Source organism: Trachurus japonicus, chromosome 21 (assembly GCF_045865225.1).
Source record: "Trachurus japonicus isolate A0001 chromosome 21, Traja_1.0".
Lineage (NCBI taxonomy): Eukaryota > Metazoa > Chordata > Actinopteri > Carangiformes > Carangidae > Trachurus > Trachurus japonicus.
The window spans coordinates 16,501,276-16,525,739 of NC_140927.1; the positions used below are offsets into that span (position 1 = coordinate 16,501,276).

The 24,464-nt window shown below is 39.6% G+C and overlaps 1 protein-coding gene across 3 annotated transcripts; it reads left to right on the plus strand.

Annotated features, from left to right (window-relative positions):
* The first annotated feature begins 83 nt into the window (after positions 1-83).
* Positions 84-24,169, plus strand: slc4a10b (solute carrier family 4 member 10b). 3 transcript variants are annotated; one of them, XM_085766204.1, is made up of 26 exons: positions 84-305; positions 1,426-1,467; positions 8,685-8,766; positions 10,648-10,800; positions 10,904-11,042; positions 11,492-11,652; positions 11,770-11,955; positions 13,204-13,292; positions 14,289-14,446; positions 14,605-14,692; positions 15,159-15,305; positions 15,413-15,510; positions 16,423-16,597; positions 16,784-16,917; positions 17,186-17,431; positions 17,591-17,696; positions 18,069-18,230; positions 18,436-18,549; positions 18,789-18,950; positions 19,059-19,310; positions 19,468-19,536; positions 20,271-20,444; positions 20,959-21,078; positions 21,164-21,228; positions 21,445-21,554; positions 24,048-24,169. In XM_085766204.1, exons 1-25 carry the CDS (start codon positions 258-260, stop codon positions 21,518-21,520), a joined length of 3,246 nt encoding a protein of 1,081 aa, XP_085622330.1. In that variant the 5' UTR covers positions 84-257; the 3' UTR covers positions 21,521-21,554; positions 24,048-24,169. The 3 variants fall into 3 exon arrangements, with proteins under 3 accessions (XP_085622330.1, XP_085622328.1, XP_085622331.1); XM_085766202.1 differs by lacking the exon at positions 24,048-24,169 and adding an exon at positions 22,161-23,271 and having other exon boundaries at positions 118-305; XM_085766205.1 differs by lacking the exons at positions 84-305; positions 1,426-1,467; positions 24,048-24,169 and adding exons at positions 1,793-2,022; positions 22,161-22,389.
* The last annotated feature ends 295 nt before the right edge of the window (positions 24,170-24,464 follow it).

The following is a 24,464-nucleotide window of genomic DNA, read 5'->3' on the forward strand; positions in this document are numbered from 1 at the left end:
TGCTTTCTGTCAGATGATCTTCATCACCTCCCCTGAACGCTTTAGGAGTGACGCTTCCCTGTCAGAGATTTTTTTTTTTAATGCAGCGTTGTGAGGAGCGCTAATCGTCTCCTCTCTGCTGCTGACCGCCGCTGAGTTAAACATGTGAGCGTCTCTGTGTGCTCGCTCAGTCACTGCCACACCTGACGGAGATTTACACGCAGCCCACAGCTCTGCTCCGTCCCTCTGCTCCGTGACGCGCTGCTCAGACTCCAGTGATGGACACCACGCACCAGGGCGCCCAGGTGGAGCCGCTGCTGCCACCGGTAAACAGCACTCATCTATTGGGACAAATGTTTTTTTTTGCCTTATAGACAGATATCAGGCTCAGCCAGTGTGTTTTCTGCTAGATGTGATGTCTAATAGATACATGTGAGATGCTCCAGCAGGCAGGTGCAGAGTGTTTATGTCCGTTTATGTCTATACAGCTGCTAACTTATAGCTTTATACCTGCAGAGCTTTTACTATACGTTCACTTGACAGAAAATTACTCTGTTTCATGATAGTGTGTCAGCTTTAATCAACCCATCTGTTAACTGAAATCATTAACAATTAAATCAAAGTGAGTTCATCTTTTAAAGCATGTGAAAGTTACTCTCACTTTATCAGGAGGCTTTTTTTTTGGTATAGGCTATTGTTTCAATGATACAGTTTCTGAGTATAACATCTGTAGCAGCTGGAGTGACTGAGTTGGTTCCTATTGTGTGCAACTTAACTTTATACAGACAAAACCCTGTGGTGACAGATGCCCCGGTAATATAGTAAATTCAGACAGAAGTGACCTCGTGTCAGCTTATCATGTAAATAGTAACACATTGTTGGTTAGATTAAAGGTACTGTACTATGTGTATCATGAGAGGACGCTGCTCTGACTGCCTCAACTCAAACTGAAGCGTAACTTCACAAAGTCAAATGCAATTTTAACATTTTCTTTTTGGAGAACTTCAGTGATCCGATCCACATAAAAGAAAAAAGAAAAGTCTCTCAGGGGATGTTAGAGACATAGGCCCATTCCCATGGGTCTTTGCTGACCACTTTGGAGGAGATTTTTTTTTTTTTTGTCATTATCCATTTGCCGTTTACATCAAAACAGATTTTTCCATTTAGCTGATGGTTTTAGTCTGACAGGCTTTTTGTACTACTTTTAGGGGCTTTGGCTTCAAAATGTTGTGTCACAAAGTGACCTCAAAAGTCTTAAGAATTTAAAAATAACATTGCAGAGTTAATCTTTAGCTCATGTTGAACAAAACATGTTTGAATGTGAAGATGTTTATAGGTGCTGGGTTTGGAACCTAGATTATTGATTATAATGAATAACACTGCAACTAATCATGCACACAGTATAGCCTACCTGTAATTTTTTTTTTTTTAATTTTTATCTTTCAGGTCAATCCTTCCTTTGGCTCATCAGTTTGTCGTAGAAGTTTGGTGAGTTGCATTCCCTGGATTTTAAGGCTTTATTACCACAAGTATCAAAGTTACAATTAAAAACGAATGTATTATGTTGCACTGAGTTTATTGATATGTTATGTTAATTGACTTTTCTTGGATAAAACTGTTAAGGATGCAAGTAGAAGACAGACTCAGCGGTGAGGCTGAAGGAACGCTCCCCGTGGCGTGACCAAGTTGATTGAGCGCTACACGACAAGCTTTTGTTTATCCTTACAGTACGGAGAGACACGAGGCTCAATACCAACCAAGCTTTGATTGTGATAAGATGCTGCACTGATGTCACAGCTATAATCTCATGAGTCTGGTTGCTCTGTTGATAGATGCTCAATCACAAATTACAGCTGTTTGACACACCAGAAGGGCATCAGTATTTATCAGGCATGGTACGAAGCAGGGCGACAGGAATTTGCACCGCAGAGCTCAGCTTTTAGACCGCGAGGCACTCTGACTAAACTGATTATGGCCGAGGACATAGAGGGAAAGCTCATGCATCCTGAAAACTCAGAGGCTCCTTGGCTCTTCAAGTATCAGGTAGGACAAGGACTGAACCCGAGGATGGTCAACTCTGATCATTGTGTAGATACTATATTGTTGTGCGGTTAACAGAAGGTAAAAGCTCATCATTGCAGGACATCTTCTTTAGAGATCGTTCTGTCTTTGTGTACAATAGCCTGACAAAACTGTGTTAAGAAGTAAAGAAAAAAGAGCTCTCTCCTGCAGACCACACCAGATCCTCCTTAGACATAAGATGTAGGAGGGGGGTGGAATGAGAGGCAACAGCTATCAAATCTGACAAAATGAGGAATCAAAGCTGTAAAATACCTTAGAAAAAAAGTACTAATGTGTCCTCTTACAGGATGTTGAAGTTTAAAGCAAAAACATTTAAGGATTAGGGTGCATTTTGTGCCAAGCGAAAGCCTGTGCAGTTTAGGACCTTGCAGAGTGGCCACCTCTCTCTAGGGATCAGATCCAAGTATGTCAAATGAGGAATTGGTGTTCATCACTCCAGTTCGGACTTACCCTGACAATTGATTTTCTTTTTAATTTGCTAACTCTCTGTATCTGCAATGCTTTTCTGTGGATTCCACCAAAACATAAAACAGCTTAGCATATGCCTCGTGGCAGCCCCCTCAAGTAGATATCTGTTTTGAGAGGGCTTAAATGATTATGCTGCACTTATACCAGAATATAGGGGGCCTACAACATTTTAACTCTTCCCCAGAGATAGTTTTTGAATGACACACAGTTGTATTTAAATTCAGACTCAAGGTGTTGGGTATTATGCAGTGTATAAAAATGGTACCATAGTCCGTGAGCATAGAGCATAATTTATATAGGCTAATGTGTCTGATGCTTTAGTAACAATTTCAAATACTGGCTGTTTAATCTGAGCAGGGATGTTGATCCACGCCCTGCGTATTTTTAGACAGATTATCAACATCAGCCAAGTGGCCGAGCCAGCCCATGTGGCATTGCAGCTGTGACCAGCAGTGTGCCCTTCACTATCAGAATGCTTTGATGGTCATCTGATGGTCAAGATGGCTCACGGAAAAGATGGTATCAAGCCTTTTACAGGATAAAAATACCTACTGTGTAATAAGTGCTCTAAATCTGTTTGGCTCTGTTGAGGAACAGACAGCTTCTGCCAGTTTACCAGATCTCCCTTCAGCACTTAGTAAAGGCAGTTGTATGTTTCTTTAGCTGTCTGAATCCCAGCTGTTCTGGTTGGATTTACTGTGAATGGCAGAGTTAGATGAGTAGGCCATGCATACTTAAGTCCACACTCGATTGGTGCACCAATCAATAGCCTACTATGTGCAGCTCTGACACTTAATCCTGTCTCAGTGTTTATTGTCACACTTTTAAGATTGTTTAGTTAGCATTAGTTATTTGATAAATATTTGTAGCAGTAATTTCTTTGGAGCTTATGATTTGTAATCAATCATTCATTGTTCATGTCTAGCCTATTAAGCTGCTTATTTCAAGTAGGGCACTTAATAGTAGGATATACATAGCCTACATAAACTTGATTTTATTTTCAAGTGTGCAAATTCATATGGACCAGAGAGAAATACTGGATTGTTGTGACAACTGATAAACTTCACACATAATCTTCTGAAGAGTGTGAGCTGCTCCATTACACCAGTCCTGGTTAATGTAAAATTATTAGAACGCATTTATTTAATGATTCGCTACACCTGCACACTTTGGTGTCAGTGGCAAGGGCACATTCAAGATCACAGTGTGTTTTGCAACAGTTTTGCAACTTGTTCTTATACTGACAGCAATCTCTGACATGAAATAGGCAACACCCATTTTCCATTAACACTTTACACCCAACATAAAATACACAAACCTCTCCATCCTGACCCTTTTTACAGGCTTAGTTAAAACATCTGCTGTTGGATAATATTTGATGCAGTTGGATAATATTTGATACAGATTTTCCCATCACTGAGAGCGGATCGAACAAAATGGTAGGGATGTCCATGGGAAATGTCGATATGTTTGCATCTTTGGCGTGACACAGGATTCCTTGACAAAGCAATAGCACCCTGATTGTCCTCAAAAATTGTCACTGGTACATATTCACAATCATTGTCTATTCCATTTAACAACTGTAGGGGAGAGTGGGGTAAAGTGAGACACTTTTTACATTTGCTCCCCTCTAAGCGAGCTAAAATGATTTATCAGTAAAATTTACACATTTCCCATTAATTCAGGATGTTTCCTAGCAACGGAAATTATCAGAATGTGTTCAGGATGAAGGACAGTGAAAATATGATAGTTTAAAAAAAGTGGTCTCATGTCTCACTTTACCCCAGCTCAGGGGTAAACTGAGACAAACCAGAGAAATCAATGGGGTAAACTGATCCACTTACTTTTTCCACTCTGAAACTACCATAACAATACATGTTGTAACAGCTAGAGTCCTGACAGCTAGCTTGACAACCACACTTCCCAAAACTAATGTCGGACTATAGCAGAATCATGGGGATTGGTCAATTAAGCACTTTTTTTTCTCAACACAAAGTGACTCAAGAACAAAATCAAATACAACACAAAATGTTTTAATTAACATTCAAATGACAGATAGAACCAGTTAGATAGTCTGGGGGTCTGTGACCATTTTGATCAAAAGTCCTCTTGTTTGTGGGGGGAGCCGACAAAGTGGAATGTGACTAAAATTGAATGTAACCAATAAATAAGCAAGCTGACTGAGAACACATCATAACAAAGCAGTGTGGCTACAGATCATGTTTGATCACGCGAGATTTCTGGCTTGGGGGACGAGATTCTCGTGTAAATCTTTGTGTGTGGTGTGCTCACAGTGTCTCACTCATGGATTTATTATAATTAGGGCTGTCAGAGTTAACGTGTTAATCGCGATGAGATTAATTAAAAAAATTAATGCAATTAAATTTTTTAATCGCGGTTAATCGCGGCCCATTTTGTCCTCTGTCTGCTGGACTGGAGGACTGGAGTGTGGGACCTCCAGTCCAGTAGGTGGCGGTAAGGCACCTTCAAGTTGGTTGCTACACAAATATACACAGTCTAACATATATCCACAGCTCCATCCATTGATTTTTTGATGGCTTTGTTGTCAACAAATGCACGTGGCCATGTATTGATTTTTTGACGGCTTCTGTTGTCAACAAATGCACATGGCCAGGCAGAGGCGTAGCAAAGTAAAGGGCAATTTCCACTGGATGCAATTCGTTTCAATTCTGTGTGAGTTTCATGCATCATGTGTTATGATTAGGTAGGCCTGCTAGGTCTGGTCTAAAAGTAGTTTGTCTAGAGATTATAACACTTTGGAGTGTTGAAAGTCCAAAGCGCCATATATAATATTTTTAATAGAGATTAATCGCGAGTTAACTATGGAAAAAATGCGATTAATCGCGATTAGAAAAATTAATCGTTTGACAGCCCTAATTATAATACATCCATGGTCTCACTTTACCCCGCAGCATTTGTCTCACTTTACCCCAACACCCCCATTTTAGAAAAAACGACCTCTCTTAGAAATTCAGGCTAATTTTCAGCCAGCATCATCACATGGTTTTATGTGTTGGTAGTTCATCATCATGTATCATATAAGTTTTTCTACCTGAATCAATTTGCTTTGGCACAACAGTTGATTAAGTTGACAGCAAGAAAATGTACTTTTACATGCAAAAATCATATTTTTGTGAAAAAAAAAACATGCTTTCCACAGCATCATGAGGTCCTCTCCTTCATGGCCATGGGGAAATGGAAGGGGCTTGAAAACATAATGGTCAGATGACCAAAAATGTGTTCCGTTTCCTAGATACAGGGGGTGTCTCACATTACCCGGTGTCTCACATTACCCCACTCTCCCCTACCAGATAGCTATGCTTTCCTGAGCTGTGGCTGCCAGGGCCATGTAGGCCTCTGCTTCACAAGTGGAGTAACTGTAGGCTATATCGGTCTAATCATAGACATGTAGTAGCCTATATCGGTCTAATAACTGCTCCCGTTAACATCGTTAGCACAGCTGGGCACTTGGGCGTGTAGCTCGAAAAGCTAACACGAGGCTGATGCATTTGTTAGCTAATTATCGAGCTAACCTGACGGGACAGGTATGAGGAGCACAGACCGTGACACGTCTGTTTATTAGTGTTTTCATTACAATAACAATACTAGAATTTCACTCACCTCGCAGGGCAGGGGCACGGACTTCTCCCTTAGTTTTACGTTTGTCCGACATTTGCATTAGAAATCCTCTAAGAAACAAACACCGCCGCTGAAAGGTGACCAACACTGGCCCTCGGCTCAGACTCAGCTGTGACAGTAGGACACCGGGTGGAGAGCTAGCGGCTGGACCTGGAGCAGCTGACCAGCTCGGTGACAAGGTGTGGCTCATAACTTTAGAAACTACACTTCAAACTAGTTACAGAAAGAGTTGAGTTGTCATGGGGAAGGGTTACTAGGCTATTGAAACCACGGCTGTTTTTGTATTTTGCTATTAAGTTAATTGTTTTGTATTCTTCTAAGTTGTGAATTTTAACCATGTTTTCATGGCTGCCTGTAGAGCCAGCCAGCATAAATGTTAGCAAACGGCGATAAGGGTGTTTTTTCTTTTAGCATTTCCGCCGGAAGTCAGTTACCCGGCTCGGCTCATCAGCTTTCTTTCTTAGGCCTACTAAGTGAGCCTACCAAATGCTTAATAGGAGTATCATGGCATGTCTTCTGGCTCCGACTCTTTGCACACTGGGGGTAAATCAAGGGGGCAGTTGTCGGTCTGAGAAGTGAAGCTCACTTCCGCGTTCAAAAAACTGCAATCCCCTCGGATTCCTCTGGGGGCTGGTGTCAGAAGGGAGCATTCCCCATAGACCCCCATGTTAAAATCGCCGACTTTACATCCTCAGTAAACATGTTAAAAGCCTGGTGTCAGAACGTTTTTTCGTCTCAATCGATAGTTTCTATCCCCGCACACACTCTGAGGGGGGTGAATTTTTTTTTAACTCTACCGTTTTACTGTTATAAGGTTAAAACTCTGGCCAATTAGGGCGCGGAAACGTTGAGTGACAGGTCCGAGCAGCTCCGTGGACAGCTGCTTCGAGGCCAGTGGGCGGGTTCTCGGCCGGCCAATCCAACATGGCGCTGTTCAGGCCGCCATATTTGAGTCACAAAAACGACTCCCCAAAACCAATGGGTGACGTCACGGACGCTACGTCCATTCTTTTTACAGTCTATGGGGTATACATAATTTTGATATTTGTATGTCATTGCACCCACTAAAGTCCAAAGTCCTAAGTTTGAGGTTAGGATTTAGCTGTGAATGTTGATGGTGAGATGTGGTAGTATGGTAGGTTCTGATCGTAAAGAGACAATTAAATAGTAGGCTATAAAACTGTAGGCTACACAAAAAGTACCTTGCAATTTCTTTTTAAAGAAAAGCACTAGCAGGTTACTACTTTATCTTTGCAGGCACAGTGGAAAATTATGATTTCTGATGGTTTTACTATTCTCTCTTACCACCTCTTCTCTCTGATTACATGAGCAGGCCAACATTCACATCAAGAAGGTTCACTTTGTCCTGCTTCATGCCTCTTGTTCTTTTATTGGGCAGTCAAAAAAATTGCAGTAACTGTTCATTAATTGCTGTGTATCAGCCTAGTGAACCTGCACAGGAAGGTCCACAGGAAATGCTCAAACAGCTTAATGACATTTGCAGTGGTCATTCAATATTCTCCCTATAATCTGACAAAAGCTCCGCACTGAGGATTATGCTCATTACAATTTTTTTTAAAAAGTCTCCATGACTCCATCACTTCCATGTTTGGTTTTCTGGGTGGACCAGTTCTATATTCTTCCAGCTGCGGTGAAAAAGTAAATTGATCTTTATAATGACCTCCAGGTTAACCAATCAGTGTTATTAAATCCCTCCTCCTATTATGAAAAAATGCAATAGGACATATCAATTAAATGTGAGAGAAAGACTGACGGAGATGAAAATATGTTTTTTAATAGCCTGCCCTACATAGATGGAGACAGTATACAACAAAAACTAAGAAACAGTCTCTTTTAGGAATAGGAGTTTCCTTCTTTCTTTTATTAAAATTTTTTTTTTTTTTAACTTTTTCAAAATTAGGTCAGACGATGATTCACGTTTTGAACTGAGGTCCCATCAACAACGTAGCTCCAGTGACTGTAAAGGGTTCAAGGTTCAAGGTTCAAGGTTTTTATTTGTGTCCCATAGGGCAATTATTGTTGCAACAAGTAAAAAGAACACAGATACAGACACACAATTAAAAAAAGGGGGGGGGGGGGGTAAAATACAGTGTGCTGAAACAACAACAGTGGCACGACTAAAAGAGCCCAAGAGCACCAAGAACAACAGGGAAACATTAATTGTAGGTGGGAAATTTATTGTTCCCCTCATGAAAAGCTTTTTGTTTGGACTAAGATGGCACACTCCTATTCAAGATGAGTCGTGCAATTAGTTTCCACGGCAACCATGATATTCAGTGGGATAATGTGTTTGTTCACAATGCCTTCGACTGTGAGGGAACACCAAGTCAACAAACATTTTTATCACATGTTACGTTAAGGATACATCAGTATATTCCAGTTATAGCTGTTTGGTTGATCAGACACTGAACTTAATAATGCTTATAATACCATTGAATATGTCCTATGTGTCTGTTTATCTGTGTGTCCAACAGAGGAATGACGACGAGGCTGTGGTGGACCGAGGAGGAGCACGGTCCCAACAGGGAACCAACTTTGAGCAGGAAGATGTTGAAGGTACCTCGACTGACACTGAACACGTCAGGAACACAAAAAGCTTGAAGCACTAAACGGCTGCTGCAGCTGAGTCCGCCCACTTTGTCCTCACAACTGCTGCAGTCCTCTTGACAGCTTTTTCATAGTTAAAAGATAGGAGTGGAGTGGGAGGCAGAAACTGTGGGTGAGATGAATTCACATCAGTAATTTTAAAGGCGCTGAAAAACATGGATAATCACAACAAATATGAAATCAGTCCAACTGAGTACTTGAGTATTAAGTCCCCATCTGTGTTTGCCATAGGGCTGTCACAATGTCATATTTTCACTGCACGATAATTGTGATGAAAAGAAATCTCGAAAACAATATTATCCTGATATCTATAGCAAAAATAAATATTGAATCGTGTTAATGGGCGTTGTCTCTCTTTTTTAGCAAATGAGACTGAAATTCAATAAAAGTATCAATAAGTGAGGACAGAGAGACAAACCATTGGAAGCACATGTCCTGATATCTGCCATCACAAAATTGTATTATTTATGCATTATTTACCCAGTCTTAGTATTTAAACAACAGCACAGGCACAAACAGTGGTACACAACCATTGAGATGCTGCAGAATACATGGGAATTGTTTTGGGTTGTGCAAGCAGTAAAAAAAAATGTATTGTATAGCATTCACTAACATTGAACTGTATTAAACTGCAGTTGAATTAGAAAATAGCTTTAATGAAATAATGATGATAAAAATGACAGATGTGTTTCAAAACAGTGATTTTCAATTGATAACACATAGGTAGTGGCTGGTTTTGGCTTAAAATTCCAAAAACATAAAATAATAATAAAGGGTAAGTTAATTAATTACTTGTGTTATGTCTATATTTACCATTTTGGCATAGCTATAGCAGTTACACTGAAGAGCACTGTATACTGTATGTGGTTGTCTGAATCCTCTCATACTGCAGCAGGCTGAGTGGGCTGACTTATGAAAACAGATATGCTCTCACTTCTTTCTCTATTCACTTTGTTCGCACGGTCTCACAAACACAAGCATGGACACACATACACAGTTGTTTGGAGGTATTTATGAAAGATAAAAAGAAAGGAAACTTGAATCAACAACCAGGTTTCACAGATTCACACAGCCGTAGGCCATGTACATGCAATAATTTACTGACAATGATACAAACACAAATCTCTAATTAGATAATTGCAGCATTTTGCGCATCATTTATTTGATCTGTAAATTCACACTTTCATTGTCATGATTATACAACATATCCAGCAGTTTACTATAGTGTATACTCCTCTTTAATGCCACTACTGATCAAGGATACTATTAATATACCTTTATTTGCATTAATTCAGCAGAGTTCCTGACATGTTCTTTTTAAATTCTCTTTTTTAATACAAAGCAAGGAACAGGCTTCTTAATAATATACATTTTTTTAAAGGGTGTCTTTTTATTATATATTCATATTAAACGTTTTCATGCTAAACTTTTCAGCAAAAGTAGATGTTTCATTGAAGATCTTAAATAATATTAAAATAAAGTTCAAATTATTTTTTAATAAACAGAACCAAAGATCAACAGTAGAAACGTTTCAGTTAGTTTATCTACATGTCAGCAAGGTAATTCACAGAACGCTTTTATTGTGTAGACATGACAGGTGGTATATAGGTTGTTCAGCAGCAGTAAGCATTACATTATTACATATTATCTCCTCAGCAATGCACTTTATTTAAGTAAAAACACACACGATGATGCAGGAATCCATGGTAAATAATAGAAAAGCTCAATAACGTAATGCAGCGACATAGTGCTTTACCATGATCAGTGAATTCACAATAATTATCTGTAAAGCATCGGCCTTTAACTGTTGTGGGTCTTGTCCTCATGCAGGTCACAGGACTCTCTACATCGGGGTCCATGTCCCCTTGGGCAGTACCAGGCACCGCAGCCACCGTAGGCACCGTCACCATGGAAATAAGCACAAGAGGAAGAGCAGGGACCGGGCCCTCACGTTGGTTGAGGGAAGAGAGTCTCCTCTTTATGGTACCGTCCCCAATCATGAACTTGCATGCAGTATAGGATAGACAAACCTGTATTTGACTGACTGTGTTCCTTACCCCTGAAGTGTAATTCCTTATGCTCCCAGACACTCCCTCCCAAAGAGTACAGTTCCTGCTGGGCACTGAGGATGATGATGAGGAACATATTCCTCATGACCTCTTCACAGAGATGGATGAGATCTGTGTGAGGGACGGAGAGGATTGTGAGTGGAGGGAAAGTGCCAGGTACTGTCAGACTGTCCAGCCGCCGACATAGCATTTACACACTGTCATGACCTACATGCCATTACTGAAAGCTGTGATTGAATGGAGCTGTCATGCCGGTTATCCCACTTATACTGATGAAAGCTGTAGCTGAGTGTCTAATGTTTGTGTTTCCATTACATTAAGTAATTGCAATTCACTGTCATATGGGGGAATTAACTTTATGTTAGTCCTTTTCTTTGATTCTTGCCAGTGTTAATCAGGATGCAGAATTTATTCATCAAATGATTTATGGTTTTCTGTTAAAATGGCAAATCAGACATATTTTATTTACACTGATATCCTGATGAGAGGCAATAAGGAAAGTGGGACCCAGAACGAATGAGTGTTGTTGTTGCAGCTTGAACAGATTGACAGCCAGTCTGCCGTCTGCTGGCCTCTACTTACTGGATCTCACACTGCTGTTTCAGGTGGCTGAAGTTTGAAGAGGATGTGGAGGATGGAGGAGAGCGGTGGAGTAAACCCTATGTAGCCACTCTATCTCTACACAGTCTCTTTGAGCTGCGAAGCTGCATAATCAATGGCACTGTGCTGCTTGACATGAGAGCTGGTTCTATTGAAGAGATTGCAGGTAATAACAGTTAAATGGAAAATGTGTTGAACTGCATTATTGTTGCATTATGGACAAGAGTCTCTCAGTTAGATCTGTGACACATGGATCCAAATCGCCTGTCTGTGTCCTCCTTAGACATGGTGTTGGACCACCAAGAGTTATACTCACCACTGGGGGATGAGCTCAGACAGAAAGTGCGGGAAACACTGCTGAAGCAGCACCACCACCAGAACCAGAAGAAGCTGGCAAACCGCCTACCAATAGTACGCTCCTTTGCTGACATCAGTCGACGGACTTCAGAGCTCCATCTGGAAAAGAACGGTGAGAAATTGAGAGAATTGAAATGTATGATACATCTGGGGGGTCATGAGTTGATTAACAGGTCAGGTAAAGCAGAGTCTTTTAATAATTAAGCAAAACTTTTTGAGATTGGGAAGTCTCAGTGTCTTCAGCTAACCTGCACGCAACCTGTTGGTGTGCCATTAACAAACTGGGTGGAGGGATCCTGAAGACACAACTTTGTTTTAAGGGGTCGCAAGTCAGAACATTTTGGAACAATGCCCTTTTTTTATTTTTAATCTGGGCTGTATTTTTTAGGTGTAGATACTTTATAAATGCACAATATGTTCATGCGTCTTACATACTGTACATATATGTAAGCTTAACCTGCGTATGCTCCATCCGCCTTCCTGTACCAGCCCCATTAAAGTCAACAGGTACTGATTTACTCAGCCTGCACTTGCTCGTTTACCAGCCTAATACATAAAAACATATTCTGGATGACAATATTAACATTGTTTGTGTTAATATCGCCAATTCCTCAAAATAGGCAATTTTCATTATCTTGAATAAAGGTCGATGAAAAACAATATTCATAAGTACTTTCTATAAATATACAAATTTGTTTGCTATTGATCTTCACAGTGCAAAAGCTGTTTGGTTGAATTCTGGGATAAATTTAGATCAGAACTGACTCATAATTGGACGCATTTCTTGCCTACATCATTGCCAACTACATTTTACAAGCTTGAGGTCTGCCAGAATTCCACATGATAAAATTAGGTGTGCAGAACGCACCAAGCTGTTTGTTAAATCATTCTCTTGTATGCAATATAGTTTCATCATGTGTCATTTTAAAGCTAATTTCAAAGTCGTATTCTCTGACAAACACACTTAATGCTTTGTGAGCATACTAAACAGAATAATTAGGGTTAATTTTTTGGCCTGCTTGTTTAATGAATACAGAAATTAGGACAGTCCTGTCAGCCAGCTTGGCACTAATCATGTTACCATGAGCCTGGATTTTTTTGAGACAGCAGCAGTGATGAAAATCTGTGTGGTTTTATCCACACCGGCCTTCATGACCTGCATTTGATCCCCTCTGTTGTTTTCCTTTCTAGAGAGATTTTGTGAATTCAGTCGGCCTTATATATGTGTGTGTGTGTATATATATATAATTATTAAGTATTTATATTTAAGTTAATTAATGAAATTGTGAATAAATACATTTTTGTTTTGTTGAGGCATTTTTGGGGGATGAGTAACACCTCTCCTATATTGACCATGCAGGTCAGACGTCATCCTCCCAGTCTCAGTTAGCGGGTTCAGACGGTAGAGGAGATGGCAACAGAGAGAACAGTTCTGTTGACTTCAGTAAGGTATGGTACACAGCTCACATGACTTGTTCTACGGTTTAATTGTGTGTTTTACATGTTTCAGACAACGAACAGCAGGTCATTGTTGGTATTTCTTAATGGAAAGGTCATCTAGACAGGGATTAGGATTATAACCATGTCAAATATGATAAAAGTCATTCAGCACTGATGATAACCACATGACGACCACACACAGGAAAGACAAACATAAAATCCGTGTTGAAACCCTTTGCCTAATGTATATGAGTTTAACCTTTTGTCCGGGTGAGTATTATTTACTGTTTCATGTACTTTAGGCTGTTCCTGAAACAGTCAAAAAAGAGTGCATTTTTCATACAGACAGACAGACAGGTGACAAATTTGAGAAAAAACCCCCAAAAACACATAAAATGTCTTAGTAAGATGTTGGGCTTCTATGCACCAGAGCGCTGTCACCATCTATGTAAAGTTAAGTGATAGCTAAGTGATAAACCATCAAAGTTTCAAATCAATTATTTTGTATAGTTCTCCCAGAGCTGAACAAACAACATTGAGTCAACTCTTGTTATCTCTGCTGTATTATTTCCTTTTCCATGCAGTTCAATCACATTAGAAATTTAGACATAATACTTCATCAGAAATGAATGATGCCCCATAATTATGTAATATTACACAACACGTTGAACTGATACTGTAGTTATACTTACTTAATCTTTTGTAATATTTGAATGTATCAAATCTGTGATATATATGGATGTTTTGTCCCATGTCTCACAAAGCCTGTGCAGCTGGACTATATTTAGATAGACAAGCCCGTCAAATCATTGCATTCAAGGCTTAATGAGTGGATAAACTGAAAAAATAATGACATTTACAGATTGCACTTTTAGACATGAAAGATTGATTTTTCTTCTCAAAACATGTTCTCAGTCAAAGCCGCTTAGACGATAAGCTAACAGGAAAGGGTGTCAGGGCCTTTTATGTGAGACTCTTATCACTGTACTTTGTGTCCTCTTTCAGATAGACCTTCATTTCATGAAGAAGATCCCGGCGGGCGCTGAAGCGTGTAACGTATTAGTGGGAGAGCTTGAGTGTCTGAACAAACCGGTGGTGGCGTTTGTCCGGCTTTCACCCGCGGTTCTGCTCAATGGGCTGGCTGAGGTCCCCATTGCCACAAGGTTAATGCAGGCTGATACTGTAACACCCGCTCAACCCCCTCTACTAATCTCTTATTGACCCTTCAGAACCATTTATGCCCTTTAGAGTTAATGTGCAGTTATAGTCACAATGACAATGATAATGCAATAGAGGTTCAAAGACCTGTCTGTTCCTTTAGGTTTCTGTTTATTCTCTTGGGGCCCATGGGTCGAGCGCCTCAATATCATGAAATTGGAAGATCCATGGCAACACTTACGACAGATGAGGTAAGAATTTCTTAATGAACTCCTCATTTTCAACTACAGCTCCAGCTTTGGGGAGGGTGAGTTGGTTTGCACTTCTTACGCACTTTGCATAAATTCACAGTCTAGCAGAGCTTAACAAATTGCTGAAGTGATGGAACATTTCTCAGCATGAAACACAGCTCAGAGCTTCTATGACATGCTTTTGGCTAGTAGTCAGTCATCATGTCCTCCTTTTTTTGTCTGGGATTTAGGCTGCTATCCATCACCACGGAGGAAAAGATGGGCTTTATCTTTGGAATGAGAAGATTTGAGGAACGAGATTTGAGGATATTTTAGCAGGCAAAGTGATTAATATTGTTTCACAGCGAATAGGACCCAGATTTTAGTAAACTAGTTTTGCTTTTCTCTGGACAGTTTGTATAATATGTTCTGCACATGTTTATATGGGCTAAGTTGGTAAACTGCTCCTCAACGTTTCTCTTTTCAGGTTTTCCATGATGTTGCCTATAAAGCTAAAGACCGGAATGATCTGATCGCTGGGATTGATGAATTCCTTGATCAGGTGACAGTCCTGCCTCCTGGAGAGTGGGACCCATCTATACGAATAGAGCCACCGAAAAATGTACCATCTCAGGTCAGTAGGACTCATGTTGTGGTCGCTGTCCTGTCTTCTCCCTAAGATCTCTGCAACAATTTGTACATAACAAACAAACTCACTGCTTTGCACTGTTTGTTAAACAGGAGAAGAGGAAGAAAAGTAGCGTTAACGGATTAGGAGATGGTGAGGAGGAGGAGGAGGAGGGTGGCCATGGTGGTCCAGAACTGGAGCGCACTGGAAGGTGGGGGAATAACAAGGGTGATATGTAGTGTTTGTGATGGAGGTGAATTCTAATCAGTACTAAAACAATGTGAAGTCTATGTAGAGTAGAAATATAGAAAAATAATATCCGAAAGATAGATACAGAAATGTTATTGTCAGTACTATTTTAAGTATTATGAGTACCTCATACTAATGCCAGGAGGCCAAGGCAGGGCATCATGCAGCCTACTCACTACACTCACTACTGTGCTGCAGAGGATTTATTTGCAGCAGGACAACACTTGTAATGTGTAATATATGAAGAAGCAATGGTGTTAGATAGGAGATCTTGTACTTTGTGTGCTTCTTCAACTGGATTACTCATAAACATATTGATGTTTTGATTTCACCTTTTTGAGTTGTTATTAAGGTGTTCAAAGAATGATGTACAGGATCTAACATAAAATCCATTCATCTTGGCATTGGCTGTTATACTGTATATTGCCCTGAAATATATAGATAAATACACGTTATTTGTCTACAGTTGCTGCAGGCTTTCTACAGGGCTCATATTAAAAAAGTACATAAAACTGAAAAATACCACTTTTCTACAAACGGTATGCTGTTATACTCGTCGTCTATTTCTGGGTAAACATGGTCTGTAGTTGTAGTCATAGGGTGGTTTCCATAGAAACATCCCTCCTGAAGATCTCTATTTGCAACTAGACTTGTTTATTCCAGGGGCATATCACACGAATAGTTGAACTCTGGGATGGGGGCAGTAGACAGAACAGAAGTTAAGGAAACAGAAATAGGATATCAAAGATATTGCGGAAGCCTTACCAACTTAACTTTTTCTTTTTATTGTTGCTTTAACATTTTAGTAGAGAATAATTTATGCCTTTTGAAATTGAAAATTTTTGACTGACAAATTTCTTTTTTATATTCCCAGGTGGTTCGGTGGTCTCTTTCTAGACATCAAGCGAAAGGCGCCACACTACCTGTCCGACTACTATGACGCTTTTAGTTTGCAGTGTGTGGCCTCCTTCCTGTTCCTCTACTGTGCCTGCATGTCACCTGTCATCACCTTTGGAGGACTACTGGGCGAGGCAACAGAAGGACGCATAGTAAATCACCTGCCCTTTCTTTTAAACGTTCACAGTTTTCTGCCAGGACTGGTTGTACACTGCTGTGCACTGCACTAGCTCTTCAGAACTGTAAACCGGAAAACAGCTGCAGTTCTGTATGATAATGCTTTGACGGTAATGTTGGTTCAGTAATCCTTCTGCTATCTTTCTTTATCCATTTCCCAGAGTGCCATTGAGTCGTTGTTTGGAGCCTCGCTGACTGGAATAGCCTATTCTCTATTTGCCGGACAGCCCCTCACCATTCTGGGAAGCACAGGGCCCGTGCTTGTATTTGAAAAGATATTGTTTAAATTCTGCAAGTATGTGTCTGTAATATAAATCATTCACTAAATGATCAGTGACCTCAGATTGTTACATCATTTTGTGATCACAGTGCTTACCGGCTACTGTAGCAGCAGGATGAGTTCTGTGAACATCGATGTGCCATCTCTCAAACATCTGGCCTCATATAGATCATTTATTACATCACATTTTCATTGTGATAATGATTTCTTCCAATCTACCAAATTACAAATAGTAAATAATCAATGTATGATGTGATTTCCCCCCCATTTTATCCCAACATAGGGAGTATGGCTTATCCTATCTATCACTGAGAGCCTGTATTGGTCTGTGGACAGCTTTCCTCTGCATCATGTTGGTGGCCACAGATGCGAGTTCCCTGGTTTGTTACATCACCCGTTTTACAGAAGAAGCCTTCGCCTCACTCATCTGCATCATCTTCATCTACGAGGCCTTGGAGAAACTCATGCACCTGGGGGAACACTATCCCTTCAACAAGAACAACAAACTGGAAAAACTCAGCTTATACTCGTATGTGCAAAAATATTTTCCAACAGTGTACTGTTTTAAAATGTTTTTTAAAAAAAAGGAAAAAAAAGAATGATTACTGAGTAAATTTCTTGGAGGTACAGCAAATCCCTGACAGATAAGGGATTATTCAGTCACCCAGATGTTCATGTGTTTCCACAGATGTTCATGCGTTGAGCCTTCTGACCCCACCAATGACACCCTGAAGTACTGGGAGATGAACAATGTCACTGCATCAGAAATATACTGGGAAGCGCTGGAGGTCAAGGTACTATACTTGCAGACGGTGCAAAAACAAAAACAGAAGACAATGCCAACTGTCAGTTATGCCTCCATGGCGTTTTTAATGCACATAACAGCAGGGATTATTGAGTAACAAAAAGACATACAGAAAAGAATACATTTAGGCATTTTCACCTTAAAGTGGCATGCTCTCTCAGATAGATCTGAGCCCAGGAGATTAAGGGCATGTGGGCTGGATTATATTGGATTACTCATTGTAAATCACTACAAAAGCACATTTTTTTGGTGCTTTGTTAAGTTTTTTTTTTTAAACCCTGTTTATAGAATCTACTCGTGCTGTTGTCTTGCTAATCATATGATTAGTCTGAATGACTGGCCCCTCTACCTGTTGTTGCAGGACTGTATTGAAAAGCAAGGCGAGTTTGTGGGCAGTGCCTGTGGCCCACATGGACCCTATGTTCCCGATGTCCTCTTCTGGTGTGTCCTTCTCTTTTTCTCCACTGTCTTCATGTCGGCTTTCCTCAAAGAATTCAAGTTCAGCAATTACTTTCCCACAAAGGTACCGTACATTCATCATTTATCTTCACATTATTGCCCAAGCCAGTGGACATGGTTGGTTGTTATGTAGTGTGGTGTGGTGGTACACTCTAGTGGTCAGATTTAGGTACTGTGTGATAGAAAAAAAAAGAAAATGATTCAGGTTTACTGTAATTAAGCTAAACAAGGAATATTAATAAAGAGTATTTTGAATCCTTTTTTATCAGGTGAGGTCCATCATCAGTGACTTTGCTGTTTTCTTCGCCATCCTTACAATGGTCTTAATAGACTATGCCTTAGGGATTCCCTCTCCAAAGCTAAAAGTCCCCAGTGTGTTTAAGGTAAGAATTTCTTGTTGAATCAGTTTTCCACGAATTACTGACTATTTCATCTCATTTTTATTTGCTCCATGCATGGACATTTTTAATTCATACATTACTGACAAAATGATAACAGATTATAATTTACACATTCCATGCAAGGAAAGGAGCAGGATGAAGAAAACTTAAACCGACTATACCATCACTTTCCAACAAGCTGCGACTTAATGTTAAACCAACTTCATTTATTTTCTTCTAAGCCAACCAGAGATGATCGAGGTTGGTTCGTCCACCCCCTGGGGCCGAACCCCTGGTGGACGGTGGTCATAACGGTGGTCCCAGCTCTGCTTTGTACCATACTCATCTTCATGGACCAGCAGATCACAGCTGTCATCATCAACAGGAAGGAGCACAAGCTCAAGGTGTGTACTTGTCCCAGCTCTGAACTCTTGACAGTGTGTGTAGTGTCTTGGAGAAGAAGGTTCACCAGAACCACTAATGTTCGACTTTCAATGTGCTGGTCCTTCCAGAAAGGCTGTGGGTACCACCTGGACCTGTTCATGGTGGGGGTGATGCTTGGTGTGTGCTCTTTGATGGGTTTGCCTTGGTTCGTAGCAGCCACCGTTCTCTCCATCACCCACGTCAACAGCCTGAAGCTCGAATCAGAGTGCTCAGCTCCTGGCGAGGTGCCCAAGTTCCTCGGCATCAGAGAGCAACGCTTCACCGGCCTCATGATCTTCACACTCATGGGCTGTTCTGTCTTCATGACATCTGTCCTGAAGGTCGGTCATATTTCTTCTCATTATTTGTCCAATTTTATGTGCATAGTTGTTTTCCCACTATTATCTGTTCTTTTTCATATTTCTTGGCACATTATAAAGTTTATTATGTTTGCAAACATTTAGCAGTTACTGACTTCATGTTTGTGTTGTTCTTCAGTTCATTCCTATGCCTGTGTTATATGGAGTATTCCTTTACATGGGAGCATCTTCTCTCAGAGGCATTCAGGTAAAATTATTTCAGCTTCATTGTATTTAATGCAGCCTTTTTTGTTTACATTATGGGGTATCAATACATGAAGACACCCAAGGATTCAATGCTCTCCTCGTTTGAAATTGCCATTGGTTTTAATACTACATCTGACCAAGTGAGGTTGACAATAAAAGTTTTATTATTTTAGATGCTCAGCTTTATTGACCACAACTGGCAAGAAATCAACAATCTGCCATCCCACATTTAAAATGTGATTAAGAAACACTTTAGAATCTGCACTGAATTAGGGTTTGTAACATTTTAAAGATGATCGATGTGGCTGAAACTGGACAGAGAGCTGACCAGCGTTGGTACTTTGCAAACCTTTCTACCAGATAATCTGTATGGACTGTTAACTCTCCCCAAGCCACAATAGGGGATCGCCTCCATATTGTCTGGCTGTGCAGAGAAAAAAGTGTTAATTGGCCACTAGTGTGTTCACAGCATTTTCAGAACACCTGACTGCGATTTTAATTGCCCTGTTTAGCCTACTTCCTATTTTCCTCCATTCAGAGTGCTTTCTGTTGTTGTTTTTGAGATTAATGGGGAGGCAGTGAGTGGTAGATTTAAAACAGCTGTCTGCTGTTGATTCAACTGATTTAACTTAGGTTTGCTGCTCTTAAGAACCCATTAACATCACATGTATATAAGTTGTTGTAACCCAAATACAAAGACCACTTCACAGTTGTTTAATAATTTGTCCCCTGCAGTTCTTTGACCGCCTGACACTGTTCGGTATGCCGACCAAGCACCAGCCCGACTTCATCTATCTACGACATGTACCCCTGAGGAAGGTGCACCTGTTCACCATCATCCAGCTCACCTGCTTGATTATGCTGTGGGTCATCAAGACCTCCAAGGCTGCCATTGTCTTCCCTATGATGGTGTGGAAACAATCCAATTATACCATCTGTAGATCGCGTCACACAATCAGCACACCTTTCACTAGACACCTAACTAGTGTAAACAAGGCTCAGTGTGTCAGCACAAGTATGTTAGTAGGGTCAGCTGGGCGCTAACCATATCTATGCAGTGATTAATGCAGGATTTGTCCGAAAAAACTGGTAGGGGTCTTTTCTGTTTCACTGTGTTTCAATGTTGAAGGTTTCTGTTTTTGTACCTGCCAGAAAATAATCTAGCCTCTCACCTTCATGTTACTTTTTCCTCCAAAAACACATGATTTGTGCAGAAAACACCATATAGAATATTTTATGTAGGCAAAAATATATGAAGCTTTGCTGCAGTTCATGTGGGAATTGTTTCAAGACACATACACCTTAAACTTTCTAAATATAACATCAAGGGCCTACAGTAGCTCAAAAGGAGATCATTGTAAAAAAACAACAACACAGATTTCTGGATAATCAGCTGTTTTGATTTATTGTGTTCATCCTGCAGGTGTTGGCTCTGGTGTTTATCAGGAAGCTAATGGACTGCATCTTCAGTAAACGGGAGATGAGCTGGCTGGATGACCTCATGCCAGAGAGCAAGAAGAAGAAGCTGGAGGATTCTGAAGAGGTGCTGTTGTTGTCTAACTATGCTTTCAGTGTAAAATGTATGAATCTAAAATGTGCATTTAAAGTGTGTTTCATTCAAACTTCAGGAGGAGGAGCAGAGTATGATTGCAGAAGACGAGGGAGTAGTGCAAGTGCCATTAGAGGGGTACAAGTAAGTCATATTACGTCAGGTTAAGTTGTAAAAGTAAATGCCAAATCTCCCCCTCTCTGCCTCCTATTTCCTGTCTCTCTCTCAACTGTAGCCTACTGTACATTAAAGGCCAAAAACCCCCAAAAATATACTTTAAAAAAAAAGAAAAGTAAATGCCGTTTCATATTCAGTACGTTTTTACATTTGAAAATTATTTTCTGTCTCTTCAATTCACAGAGGGATACCCATTATTAACATCACAGATGAAATGTCAAAGGGTTCTTTTGGAAACACTTGGAACGCATATGGCTAAGATGCTTGAGAAAGAACCAAGACTTCAGAACGTGGTAAGACATTATACACTGTTTAATATACAGAGACCTCACTCATTATAAGGGGTTAGGGGGTAATAGTTTGTATTTTACAAATCACTCAAGCAACATCCTTCGAACAACCCAAAAAACCTTGGGTACCAGTAAAACATTTCAATAAGGAAATGGTGCTCATATCTATCCACAAAGTTGTTATCACATATAAAAGTATATTAAAGGATAGTTTGAAAAAAAATGGGAAATATGCTTATTTGTTTCTTGAAGAAAATATGCTGACATCACCAATACCACTCTCATCTGTACATCTTTAACACTTCCCCGGAACAGCTCACCCGTCTTACCTCTTTTGTTTAATGGTGAAATGTGTGAAAATAAAGTGGTGGGTTTTAATAAGGGATTATGTACTGGACTCTTTCTTGTCCAGGCACAGAGTCATTTTTCCACTTTCGTCTTTTAATTTGTAGATTTAAAGTTGTTATAGCTATACAATAAGATCCAATCAATCCTATCGACAGTGTTATGCTTTTCATCCTGTTCTGTATGATGAGTTCTATACAAAGCTGACATACTGTGTATCATCCAATTATACACTGATATTTTCTTTCTTGATGTTTACCACAGTTTACCACAACACTCACAGTATTTCCTCTCACAACCAGAGTGCAAGATGAGAAATGTAAGGCCAAGAATATGACAGTGTTGTGAGTCTTTGTCATTGTCCCTTCTCTGTGTTCGTAAAACATATCCTTCAACTTTAGTTTTGTAAATCTCTGTGCGTAGGTGAATAACCGTGTTTTCTGACATGTCACAAGTATCCAGCTTGTTCATGAACCAGTGAAACTAACTTCATCATTTTCTCATGTTCTATATGTCAAGTAGTACTTTGTAAATCTAGATACTGCATTACTACACTGAATGTAAACTGCAAAAATGGAAAAGATTGATCTGTTTTCCAGTTTGTATTTATTTTGTCATATACTTTGTATTTTGAGATAGGCTACCATCATATCAACATATCCTTGGGTTCTGTGTCTGTTTATATACTGATTTCCTACAATTCTCTATTCTTCAAGTATTCTTTAGGCATTAAATATAATGTGAAATTATATATATGAAAGCTTTAGTAAATATTTTATAAGCCTAAGGTCATTCCTGATAATAACTATGTAAAATCCTTGAAAATACGTAAATGTACATAATCCTAGATTAATACAAGATTAATATGTTCCTGATCTGTGTGTTTATGGGACTAGTTTGAATCCCACCTAATGATTGTGACCAGTGACCACCCTGTCTGGGGGATGAATGCTTTAAAGTACTAGTAATAGTATTTTCTAAAAGACAGGATGCGCCTGTTCAGAACCAAATACAGGGGCACTTTTTTGCCAGAATATCAATACACAAATATTTATATGAGAAACTATTTATCTATAATTATTTTGCGAATTAAAATAAACATGTTTGCTTCAGAATAGATAGTAACACAGAGATTTATTGTATTTTGGTTCCTTGTGTCAGTGTATTGTAAATGTATATTTGAATGATCTCATAATGTGTTTTAAACTTGTTAGTTTAAAACTACTTAAAAGTTTAGTTAGCCATAGATTAAGGAGCTTTGTCGATCTGGATCCATATATGAGGATCATGATTAGGTTAAAATATTGGACTTTATCAAGCACAATTTCAGTGCATTTTATTAATGGTATTTTAACTTAATACATTTCTATAAGCACTCGTTTGTATTGTTATTGTAACATACACTCAATCCTAGATTTGTACTGCTACCATTGAAATAAAACTGGAACTAAACACAAATGTAATGTGTAAGTGATGCGTGACTCATGATTTTATACACACACTCATTAGGATATATCATCAATGTGTGTTACTCTGAATTAGGAAATTATCAAATCACTACACCCGCATTTTATCTTCTTTTTTTTTAAATTCATTATTTAATAGCAATTTATTAGCTGACTTTACTTGAGGGGACTGAAATTATTCGGATAACTGCTGAGTATTGGAGAGAAGTAATGATAAAATAATGAAGAACACATCATGCATCCTATTGTGTCATCCATTTTATTTATAGAGCCCCATGTAAACTGCATTGTTTAGGCTCCAATCTGGTCATATCACCTGTCAAATGATTTATAAGTGAGCACAAGTGTGATCACCCGCTGCATTGACATGCTACTGTACCTGTATGGGGACTGGCATGGAGGAGACAACAGTGTCAGTGTTGCTGAGCAGAAATGCCCATTTCAAACCCTCTGAGATTTGGCCCAGACAGAAGTGGGCAGGTCTTCTGTAGTCAACAGATGGTTCGACATGAGTCGGATGACAGCTTAGAGATGTGGCACATCCCTCAGCATGTCAAGTTGCTGGCTTATGTGAATTATTGTTCTGTAGTCAATGCCAAGAACAACTCAAGAATGTCGACCTAGTCAGTGTCCCCAGTGAGTCCAGCTTGATTGACATAATTTCCTTCTCTTTCATTTAACGTAGCCCTCCTTGGCATGCTGTCAGAGCATCACAGGGAAATCCCTCTCCAGTGAACAGCTGACAGGTGACACACATCATCCTGTTAGCAGGTAGTAATCCCAGAGCGCAATTCTTCCTGGAGAGCGATGTGTTTATTGATTTTTGACCCCGTAAATAAGAGGATAAAGAGAAACCGATGGTGCACACCGTTAAATCTTGTTTTTGTTTCTTTTCGGCCAAGCATTAACACTGATATTCATGATAATATTTGATTAACCAAATATGTGTGAAAACATTCTCTTGAAAATTCATTAAAATGACCATGTTTTTTTTATTTTATTCAATTACTGATGGACATTAACAGATGGATCCTGTGCCTAAAACATCATCACTTAACTTGAAATTCAGATCAATAATGTGATCATATCTTATTATTATTCC

Bases quoted from the DNA above. Each gene is read 5' to 3' on its own strand.
- slc4a10b (XM_085766204.1), top strand. From the start codon at position 258: ATGGACACCACGCACCAGGGCGCCCAGGTGGAGCCGCTGCTGCCACCG. The intron at 16,598-16,783 runs GTAAATCACCTG...TCCATTTCCCAG, and splicing joins AGGCAACAGAAGGACGCATA to AGTGCCATTGAGTCGTTGTT. The intron at 17,432-17,590 runs GTATGTGCAAAA...GTGTTTCCACAG, and splicing joins GAAAAACTCAGCTTATACTC to ATGTTCATGCGTTGAGCCTT.